Consider the following 11351-nt stretch of genomic DNA (forward strand, 5'->3'; position numbering starts at 1 on the left):
TCAACGTTTGTCTGTCTGGAACGGCCCACTGTACTTAGCTTTTCAGAGAGTGATGAACAATATGGACATTATTTACCACCAGTTTGTTTATACAATCAGTGACCGATTTCTATAACGCTGCTACATATAATTTATGATTTTTTCCATTTGTAAATATAATTTCTACCAAAAACAGCTGTGCTGTTCCACTCCACACACCTGTTGGATTAGATTTGTGTGGAATGCAGCTCCTCTCGGTTTAACGTAAGCCTGCTTCGCCCACAATAAGGGACTGAACTCTTAAAGCGACGGCTTTCAAACTCATAAAGACGATAAAGTAACGATGGTATTCTTCTTCTGTGAATATTTGTCTTTGTGCAGGTTTTCACACACTCCCCATGTTTACCTGACGCTCATCTGAAGGGTCAGGGTTCAGTCGTGTTGTTCTGTCTTAACCCGAGCGCCGCTTCGCCCTTTGTTCTTGGTGCGCCAATCTCACGAACCCTTGAATTCTTTATATTAAACTTTCTCTTCGTGTTTGGTCTGTCCAGCTGTAATCCACCTCCTCTGTTTCTTTACCTCACATTCAAACCTCGTGGGCTGAGAAACGGATCCCGCGGTCCCACTTTGAAAAGAAGTCCTGATTATTTTCTATAGTCTTAGTAAATCTGGAGGTTCCACTCCACATGCCTGTTGGATTAGATGTGTGTGGACTGCTGCTCCTCTCGGTTTAACTAAAGCCTGCCTCGCCCACAATAAGGTAAGCTGTAGTAGAGACCGACTAGAAATAACAGTGTTTCCACATGGAGCATAAGCCACGAAAAAGGGGAGAATTTTCCTCATTTAACCAGAATAAAACAACCAATGGTTTGAGAATAAAAACAAACACTTTCTGTCTTTTTTAACGAGTGAATAAAACTGTTTACGAGACAACAGAATGCGTTTGTCAAAGGTAAACTTAAAGTAGCAAGTTGCGTTAGCTTTTTATTAATTTGACCACATCTTCAAGAGATGAGTACACTGGGGTTTTAAGTTAACACTTAAAAAAGCTGGAAGAAGAAAAACACAGGAGTGGGGACTATTTGCCAGGGTACTCAGCAGCAGCAGGTTTTTGTGTCTCGTACTGCACCATGAGGGAGATGGAAGTTACTTTGACCTGCGTCTTGTGGGTTTTTAAGGCAAATATTCAATTTAGATCAGTTGTGAATTTGCAAATGTTGCTGCAATTGCATATTTCATCCACAATTTGCTTAGGTTCCATTTAAACTTTATGTCTCTGAGCATAATTAATATTTATCAGATATTTTGTTCATGCAAGTTGAATCCAGAATTTCTAAATTAAAATTCGCAGTTATTTTAACTTGATAATGTGAGGGGAAATGTCTCCTCTATAGGCGACGGCAGTTTTTTTTTGGTGCATATTCTGAAGAAATTATTTGGTTTAAATTTCAATATTAAGTTTAAAACAACTTGCAATTCAAGGCTAATGAGATGTGGAAACTTAAACAAATAATGTTTGTGCAACCTTTCTCTCGTTAAATCCACTTGATCAAATTCAAATTCTGTGTTAAAACCAAAAAAAATTTCTTGTTGACTTTACTTGCATTTTCAGTAGGTGAACCTCCATTTTCAAGTTAAACCACCTTCCATTGTTTTACAGTGCATTAGCTGTAACCAGAAACATTCACATGAATCATTAAGTAATTTTACAAATAAAATTTGTTCCAACTTGTATCAGTTTGAATTAAGGAAGGCCAACCCATCTGCCCTCACTTTTTATGAGAATGTGTTGGTAGTGCTGAGATATTATTATTATTATTATTTTCATTATTTCCTTTCCAGAATCTTTTATATTGGTGCCAGTTGAATGAAATAATAGCAAGACCTGTCTTATAAAAATGAAAAACATGGCCCTTTCCACTTCCTGTGATTTCAGATAACTGAAAAAGATGTGGAAGAAACTCGAGCTGCAGTGGTCCCTCAGTATTTTGGGGGTTGGGGACCGCCGTGAAAACTTGAGACCCCTCTAAATACTCTTACAATGGCCAATTTTAATAGTTCAAATATCAAATAGACCTATGCATTATTGTGATGCATTTAGGATAACACAAATTCTGTTGCAAAGTTTGTCACCTCCAAAACTTTTGACCACAACTGTGTGTGTGTGTGTGTGTTTGTTTGTAATACCTTGTAGGGACCATTTTCCTGACACATACCACGTTATGAGGACCCACTGGCTTCCCCACTGTGGGGACCAGGCTTCGATCCCCACAAGAGGAAACAATGTTTTTGGGTCAGGAGCTAGATTAAGGGCTAAGGTGTGAATTGAGTTTTGGTTAGGGTTAGGTATGTAATCGTTAGGGTTAGGGTAAGGTTTAGGCTTTAGAAATGAATGGAAGTCAATGGAAAGTCCCCACAAAGATAGCCACGCAGACGTGTGTGTGTGTGTGTGTGGGGGTGGGGGAGTGCGTGTGTGTGTGTGCGTGTGTTTCAGCAAGCTGACAGAGACAGAAGTTTATCGGGAAAAATTAAACCCTGAGGCCAAAACAAGCCAGCAAGGGATGAAGCTCCCACACACTCACATTCAGGGAATAATTGCCATGCAAATGATGATGATGATGATGATGATGATGATAATAATTAAAAAACCTGACAGGCTTCAAGAAGAAGTCCTCACCTGCCTTTATGTGACAGCAACCCAAACAGAAAGCTTCTCTTGACCAACATGCTGATGACGACATGGACCAGAGCTGACTGATCCTGCGTGAATCCGTCAAAGGGAAACGTACAAGTTAGTTATGAAAGGTGCGTGCAAAACCCACAGGTTGTGTGCAATGCTTGCCTGTGTTGAACTTACTGTCACCTATAAGGACTATGATAAATAATACATAAAGGCTGGAATCCAGAGAAGCCTTGCTGTCTAGCCGCAGGCGGAGAAACATCATGGAGCGGGGAGACGGACGGCTGGAGAGGAAGCAAGTCGAAAAGTTTAACGAGACATTCCAGCGTCAGGCAGGCAGTCTGCAAGTCAGCACACGTCCTGTTCTGGGCGTCTGTCGCCCCGACATCTTTGCTCATGAATGTCATCAACAGTTACGAATTGATATACAGTACAGTTAACGCGTTTCAAAATTTTAACATGACATTTTGAATCGCCAGTGACATTTATTTTCATTTTCTGGTAGAAAAAAATATGATGGGCATAAAATTAATGTACCGTTTGTTTTTCCAGTGCTGTAATCTCACATTAAATAATTTTGTCAAACTCCAAACTTTTTTTTTTTTTTTTTTCAAAATGCTTTTTCTTTTTGAGTTTTCCCACTTTGTGTTTTTATTGACAAGACAACCCAAAAAAACAAGACAACAACAGACTTTGAAGCTTAAAGTGTTTTTGTTTTTTTGATGTGAAGTTTGCACTTTTTCCATTTCCACCTCCCACGTCTTTGAATATGGTATCAGAAATGTTCTTTGAATGGCTGGGCAATTTGGAGCTGTGCGCGCAGGTCAGAGAATATGTTGTTCTGGGTTTTTTTTTTAAAACAAAAACACAAAAACACAGTTTTAAAAATTTGTAATAATCAAAAATATGTATAAGCTCTGATAAGATTTGCAGAGTTGGCACCTTTCAAAAATAATGGCCTACATCATTTTTTTATTTGTACAAAAACAAATAAAAAAATTTATTTGGTAAGAAATCACTATTTTTTTTTACCAATAGTGATTTTTTCCCCCCGCGTAAAACACCTTTTGGAAAAAAAAAGGTGGTGTTTTTCCCCCCTTTTTTTTGCCAAAATGACAAGTTGGACAAAAAAAATTACTTGCACCAATGTTTTAGGAAGGCGACGATATTTGTAGTTGTTTGTGTTGGAATTTTTGTCTGTGGAGACAGAAATACTAGACTGTCTTATAGTCTCACATATAATGCTTTTCTGTCTTCACCAGGAGATTTTTCATTCATTTCTCCAGCCTGGCCCTCATCCTAAACCTAACCACTACCAGTACGTGTCTGACCCCAAACCTTAACCTAAATTCAGTTCAAAAGACGGCCTACGCTTTGTGGATCCTCAAAACGTAGAATTTGTTCGAAAAATAGGCCTTTAAATGTTACACAAAAACACACACACACACACCCACACACACACATATTGTTGTTTAAAATGAAGGTGGTGGTCCTGAGAAACCCAGAGGGAAGGTGGATGGCTGGATGGAGGCGCAGGAAACGATGAGGCACATTCAGTTGTAATACGTTTGAAACACATTAAACTTTATGCCTTTTGGAGCATGTGTTGCTGTTTTATCTATTACATCTACCACAAAAACACAAACATGTCTGCTTGACTTCACATGTGCACTGCCTGGTTTCCATTATCACAGGTTCTGAAATGTTCTGCTGCTTTCTTTTTCCCCAAAGGTACAGCAGGTGGTTCAACCACAAAATCACAGCTGATTTAAAGCTTCCCTCGAGGTTTTAGGTGGATGTTTGTCCCAGAAACTGACGCCGTACAATATGACAATATGCATTTTGTTTGTAAGTAAAATATTTTGTATCTTTTATTTCTGTAACAACGACGATTTAACCTTAGCTCAACGTTTGTGTATCTTCTCTCAATCAATAAGTGTTGCCAAACCTTTTTTTCCGACAAAACAAACTTTATTTTGAATTAAGAGCCTTATAAAAAATCTAGAACGCAACATAAAGTAATACCTGCAGATTACACTGAATAAAAACAATAATAGAGGAATAATGGTATGTGAAAAAAAATTAAATAGCCACAATTGACATTACTGGTAATAGCAATTATTATTATTATTATTATTATTATTATTATTATTATTATTATTATTATTATTAATAATAATAATAATAATTATTATTATTATGGTAACTTTAGTTTACCATAATACCATAATAATAATATTAATAATAATAATAATAATAATAATAATAATAATAATAATAATAGCATTACTGGTAATAGCAATTATTATTATTATTATTATTATTATTATTATTAATAATAATAATAATAATTATTATTATTATTATTATGGTAACTTTAGTTTACCATAATACCATAATAATAATATTAATAATAATAATAATAATAATAATAATAATAATAATAATAATAATAGCATTACTGGTAATAGTGTTGCAATCTACAAAATAAAGTACAAAAAAGTGAAATACATTAAAAATACAAAAATACATTAAAAGCTACATGTGTAGCTTTTTTTTTTTTTTAGTTCTGAGGTAATGTTAAAGAATAAGTTTTTCCAAGTTTCTGGCAGTTCTTCATAAATGTCCCAGAGTGTTTTCTTTACCTCACCAAGCCTCATCCTCAACCCCCCCCATCTCCGGTCCTCACCGTCCCCTAGTGATGACGCATACTCTTTCGGGTTTGCGCCTGCGCAATCGTGTTTACGGCTAGCTGCTACCAGCTAGAAAGATGCGGCAGTCAAAGCCGCGGAGGCAGGAGTAATACTTCACATCAACACAGAACTCACCGCCTTCATCATGACCAACAGGACATCTTATTTTTATGACCCGGATGTGGGCAACTTTCACTACGGTCAGTCAGTCGCTGCGTCCTGGAACCGGGATGGGGCTGATGCTGCTAGCTAGCTTCATGCTAACTCCTCCAGTATTAGCTTGTTTTGCGGCGTCTTTATTTATTGAGTGTAAAGTCTGAGGATAGCGGGGTTTACTGTGCATTAAAATGCTTTTGTGCGTATACATGTAGCTGTTAACGCAACCATAGCATGATTAGCCTAATAGCGTTACTTTCCTATTTCTGAAAACATTCCCAATGGAAAAATATTGATTTTTTTTTTTTTTTTTAGATAGAATAAAGAGTAATATATCTTCCATAACTCCTCACACACACTTTAGGGGCAACAAAAAAAAATGTAAACATTCTGTTGTATGTCTAATAGCTTTTTATTGTCGTCTGCTGATTAAGACTTGCGTTATGCATTTTGTTTACGACACTAAACAATGAAAACCAAAAATGCTTCAGTTAGACCAGGAAAACACAACTTTGTAATTTATTAATGCCTGAAATTAGCAGCAAAAAAGGGAAGGTGTTTAGAGATGGAGAGGCGCTTATTGTTTGTTTATAAATATATATATACTGTATATATATATATATATATATATATATATATATACATATATATATATATATATATATATATATATATATATTTAATTTCATATGTAAAACAAAGTCATTGAGACTGGAGGAGGATTTTTTGTTGTTCTCAGACCAGAGACATTTCAAAACAAAAGATGTTATATTTCAGTTTACTTTGTTCCTGCTATAGAACTATTCTACATTTTAAATAACAGTAATAAATTGTATAATATTGAATTGAAAGAGTCTTTTTTTATAGTTAAGTTGTATTGTTTTTATTTGGTTCAGGAAACGTTTGAAATCTTGAATTTTACTGTGGGAAAAGTTTACAAATCCTGCATGTAATACGAGTTCAACTTTCTCCGATGCCTGGCGAGAAATATTACACTTTTTACACAGTGTAAAAAAATTTTGAGAGGTAATATCATTTGAGTGCCTCTCTTGTGAACTTTGAAATGAACCTCTTGCAGATTTATTTTGTTTTTTGCCGTCTGAGTTTCCTTTCCTGTGCCTTGGCCAGGTGCGGGCCACCCCATGAAGCCTCACCGTCTGTCCCTGACTCACAGCCTGGTGTTGCACTACGGCCTCTACAAGAAGATGATGGTAAGCGGCCGTCGAGCTCCACCCGGGAACGTTTGAAGCGTCGCCTAACGTTTCCCCGTCTCCCGCCTCCGGTCAGGTCTTCAAGCCGTACAAAGCCTCGCAGCACGACATGTGCCGCTTCCACTCCGAGGACTACATCGACTTCCTGCAGAAGGTCAGCCCCAACAACATGCAGGGCTTCACCAAGAGCCTCAACACGTTCAACGTGGGAGACGACTGGTGGGTGCGGCGCCTCTCTGCCTCCTCTCTGTGCCGCTGCTCCTGTCGCCTGATTGGCTCTGGCCCGTGTGTTTCAGTCCCGTGTTTCCAGGTCTGTTTGAGTTCTGCTCCAGATACACAGGAGCGTCTTTACAGGGAGCGACACAGCTCAACCACAAGGTAACACACACACACACACACACACACACACATCCCCGCATGCACGCTGTATATATCTGAAGAGACGCTGCTTGTTTTGTTAGTAACCAAATCAAAACTCTCATTTCATTGGTCCAATAAACTGTCCTTTATTTTGCCACAAAGGACAATCTGTAATTGTGGTGAAATCTATAATGTCACCACTAGATGTCAGCAAATCTTCCACTTCCTCTTTTCGTTGATGCTTAATTGCTAGCGTTTGTCTTTTTTGCGTGACTGCTGTAAGGCAAGTGTGAGCCAACATAGTGATAGCAATGAAGCTAATTTTACTTTTGAACTAATCTAGACTTAAAAACTAAAGTTACCTAACTGAATGGACTAAGTTTCCCAACATGCTAGTGTTAGCATTTAAGCTAGCATTAGCTTCTTAGCTAATTTTAACGTAAAAATAGTTGCCTTGCTGAATGGATTGAGTTAACATGCTAGTGTAGGCCATTATGCTACTGTTACCATTTAAGCATTTGAGTATTTTAATAATTTTTGACTTAAAAACTAAAGTTACCCTGCTGACATTAGCATTTTGTAGCTTATAAACTGTTGTTTCCGTTCTAGGTTGAGTAAATTAATCTTAGTCAACTTGCTAGGATTTTAACTAGCATTAGCGTTCTTGCTAATTTTAATTTATTCACTGCTGTTCCCACACTAGAGTAATATAATGTTATGAACATGGCATCTAATGAGCCAAAACCTTTGGAACATTAGCTAAAAACGCTTCAGCTAATTGTAGCATGTACACTGCTGTTGTGTCTGCACTAGATGAGCTTTTAGTCGTTACTCTTTAGTAATAATGCCTTTATTTCGACTTTATTCTCATGCCAGTTTATTCTTGCAATACTATGACTATATTCTTTGCCATTTAGTTTTTTTTATTTCTGAGTATGGACCTAGTGCCCCACTGTACTGGTCTGCTATGACCATGACATGAATTCAAGGCTAATTCTTTTGACTTTTTCCAGATTTGTGACATCGCCATCAACTGGGCAGGAGGTTTGCATCATGCCAAAAAGTTTGAGGTGAGGACAAACTGTCGCGTCCCCTTTTGATCCGGGTCCATGCGAGTCAGACCCCTGACACGTCTCCGCTGTGTTTGTAGGCTTCAGGGTTCTGCTACGTAAATGACATCGTCATCAGCATACTGGAGCTTCTCAAGTACGATCCCGCTTCTTATCCGTCGGCCGTGCCTCACGCGCATCGCCGTCCGCCTTTGTAATTCGCCGTTGTCTTTCAGGTACCACCCCAGAGTTCTGTACATTGACATCGACATTCACCACGGCGACGGCGTCCAGGAGGCCTTTTACCTGACGGACCGCGTCATGACCGTGTCCTTCCACAAATACGGCAACTACTTCTTCCCCGGCACGGGTAAGCGGCCGCTTAAAGTTCCCGTCTAACTTTGGTTTGTCACACGTGCGTCGACGCCACGTTTTTTTTTTTTTTGTATCGCAGGCGACATGTACGAGGTGGGAGCAGAGAGCGGCCGCTACTACTGCCTCAACGTCCCCCTCAGAGACGGCATCGACGACCAGAGTGAGTCCGAACAACCAGCAGTGACAAACATCGTCCTTAAGGTGGTGTGTTTTATTTATGAGTGTGTGTTTCAGGCTACAGGCAGCTGTTCCAGCCGGTTATCAAGCAGGTGGTGGATTATTACCAGCCCACCTGCATCGTCCTGCAGGTCAGTTTGTTGTTGAGGTGGATCTGTGTGTGTGTGGGGTGGGGGTTTATTAAAGCGAGGGTAGTTTGTGTTTGCAGTGTGGAGCAGATTCTCTGGGCTGCGACAGGCTGGGCTGCTTCAACCTCAGCATACGGGGACACGGGTGAGTCGGCCGAGTCGAACGGCGGCGGCAAGTCGGTCGCCGCCGTTCGACTCACTGAGGAGTGTTTACCTGTGTCTTTCAGCGAGTGTGTGGAGTTTGTGAAAGGTTTCAAGATCCCTCTGCTGGTTCTCGGAGGAGGAGGATACACGGTGAGGAACGTGGCTCGCTGCTGGTGAGTGGAGAACAACAGAGAGACGGAAATCCTCGTATTGTTTGGAAAAGTCCGTCTTGGGTGACGAAAACGGTTTCTGTCATGTAGGACTTTTGAAACGTCTCTGTTGCTGGAGGAATCCATCAGTGATGAGCTGCCTTATAGCGGTGAGCTTGTACAGAATTCACTTTCTGATCTTTAGTCTGTCGCGCCACCTGTTGGCCGATCACCGAATTAGAATATGATCGGAGAGCCCATTTGTTCAAGAGAAACGCAGGAAATAAATTCATTCCACACAATTTCCCACTTACAGGTAATAAAAATATGACATTCAGAGTTGGAATATTACGTCAGACCAATAAAGAAAGAATATTTAATACAGAGACATGAGCTTAATGAGAAGTATGTTTAAAGGTTATTTTCAAAAGTTCTTTTAATCTGACAAAGTGGCCTCATTTAATTTTTTTGTTTCTAATTTTCCTTTTGGCTCCTGCAGAATATTTTGAGTACTTTGCTCCTGACTTCACGCTGCATCCTGATGTCAGCACCAGGATAGAAAACCAGAACTCCAGACAGGTGAAACGTTGTCCCAGTTTTCACTGTTTGTTTTTGTTTCTTAATTGAATTTACAGTAAAATATCAAATTATAGATATTAAAAAAATCAAACTGTCTCTACACAGCTGAAATTATGGACTATTTTAGCCTTGTCTAACTCTGAATGCAAATTTGTAAGTCTTTTTGTTTCTGGGCTTTTCCTCCCCTATTTCTTCCGAATAAAAATAAAAAAAAATCTCAAGTTAATAATTCAATAAACTAATTTATTTTTTAAAATAACATAAAGAAACTACTGCTGCAAGCAGTTTTGGTGTTGATAATCAGTATCATTGTTTATTATCAACACTCGGTGTTGATAGAAATTCATTTTGTCAATTATAATTTTGGAAAGATTTTTCTTTTATGTCTTTTTTAGGAGACAAAAAAGTGAGAGAATTAAAAAAAAAAATCAAAATCTGAGATTTTAATTTTAAAATCAGACCTCGTCAATAGTAGTGATGTTTTTATCTTGAACCAGCTGGCAGCAGAGTGGTCAAAAGTTTTTATTTAATGGACTAATCCATTCATTTAAACGTTTATTGCCCAAAGTCAATTTCAAATGTGATTTTCAACTTAAATCTGTTCTAAATCTTGCAATCCTAATGAGAAATTTGGTGTTGCAATAATTGAGCAAGACTGAGACAAAACTGTAATCCTGACGAAATGAGCTTGAGGTTTTACCTCATTAGCACAAAGAAAGTTTTGGTATGAAAAAAAGAAATTGGATGGATTTGACTGGAATTCACTATTTTTGGCTGCGACTCTGCTGACCGAGCTTTGGGAGTTTTACTTTGTTTATTGTTGAGTAAAACTGGATCAGATCAAGTGTTTGTAATTGTGCGAGAAAAAGGAATATTTGAAGATGCGACGTTGGGGCCGTCTTCACCGTTTCCGTGTCGCTGCAGTACCTGGAGCAGATCCGTCAAACCGTGTTCGAGAACCTGAAGATGCTGAACCACGCGCCGAGCGTCCAGATCCACGACGTTCCCTCCGACATACTGAGCTACGAGCGCAACGACGAGCCCGACCCCGACGAGAGGGGAGCCGAGGAAAACTACACCCGGTGGGTTTGTAGCTGTAGCAGCGAGTCAGCAGGCGCTTTCGCGTGAGGATTTTTGTAAACGTCTCGATTTTTATGACTTCTGCAGGCCTGAAGCCGCGAATGAGTTCTACGACGGTGACCAAGACAACGACAAAGAAAGCGACGTCGAGATCTGAGGCTAGAAGCAATTTGGACCGAGCTGAAATATGACCCGTCCAACTTTCCCTTCGTCATTGGAAGAAGTTTTTATGGACTTTGACATTTTTCCTTTGTTTCATTTTGTCTCTGTAATAGTGATAAAAGTTTGTAGTTTTCTATCAGACTCCTGCATTTCAGAAGCCAAAGTTCACAACCAACCAACATTTACGCTGCTGGACCGGCGCCAGTCCAGTCAGCAACCGTTCTCTGTCTTTCTAAACCTGTTTGACGTTGCCACCTTTTATAAAAATGTGTAAACCGAATGACATAAGATGGAAATGTTCACATGAGAAATTATAGCCAGCTTTGAGTTCAAAGGAAAAACTTTGCATCATGTCCCTCCTGCAGTCTGAAATCTGCCCATGTGAGTTTTGATAGTTTGGGTTTATTAATAAAAACTGAATCTGTGCTT

At 39.0% G+C, this 11351-nt stretch overlaps 2 protein-coding genes across 2 annotated transcripts in view; one reads left to right on the top strand and one right to left on the bottom strand.

The window, feature by feature from the left end:
• Nucleotides 1-5341, bottom strand: part of LOC116713925 (matrix-remodeling-associated protein 5) — a 32977-nt gene extending 27636 nt beyond the window's left edge. The window contains exons 1-3 of the mRNA XM_032554198.1: nt 5305-5341; nt 2837-2943; nt 2657-2739 (exon numbers count right to left, since the gene is read on the bottom strand). The gene's annotated coding sequence lies outside the window, so the exon portion shown is untranslated. The remainder of the gene's footprint in view (nt 1-2656; nt 2740-2836; nt 2944-5304) is intronic.
• Nucleotides 5342-5383: 42 nt separating this feature from the next.
• Nucleotides 5384-11348, top strand: hdac3 (histone deacetylase 3). The gene is made up of 15 exons (XM_032554203.1): nt 5384-5552; nt 6637-6719; nt 6796-6938; nt 7016-7097; nt 8093-8149; nt 8230-8285; nt 8365-8498; nt 8583-8663; nt 8738-8811; nt 8889-8953; nt 9036-9125; nt 9213-9271; nt 9601-9680; nt 10605-10762; nt 10848-11348. The coding sequence occupies exons 1-15, from the start codon at nt 5498-5500 to the stop codon at nt 10915-10917; spliced, it is 1287 nt and encodes a 428-aa protein (XP_032410094.1). The 5' UTR covers nt 5384-5497; the 3' UTR covers nt 10918-11348.
• The last annotated feature ends 3 nt before the right edge of the window (nt 11349-11351 follow it).

The sequence above is a fragment of the Xiphophorus hellerii genome, chromosome 23, assembly GCF_003331165.1.
Source record: "Xiphophorus hellerii strain 12219 chromosome 23, Xiphophorus_hellerii-4.1, whole genome shotgun sequence".
NCBI classification, from domain to species: Eukaryota; Metazoa; Chordata; class Actinopteri; order Cyprinodontiformes; family Poeciliidae; genus Xiphophorus; species Xiphophorus hellerii.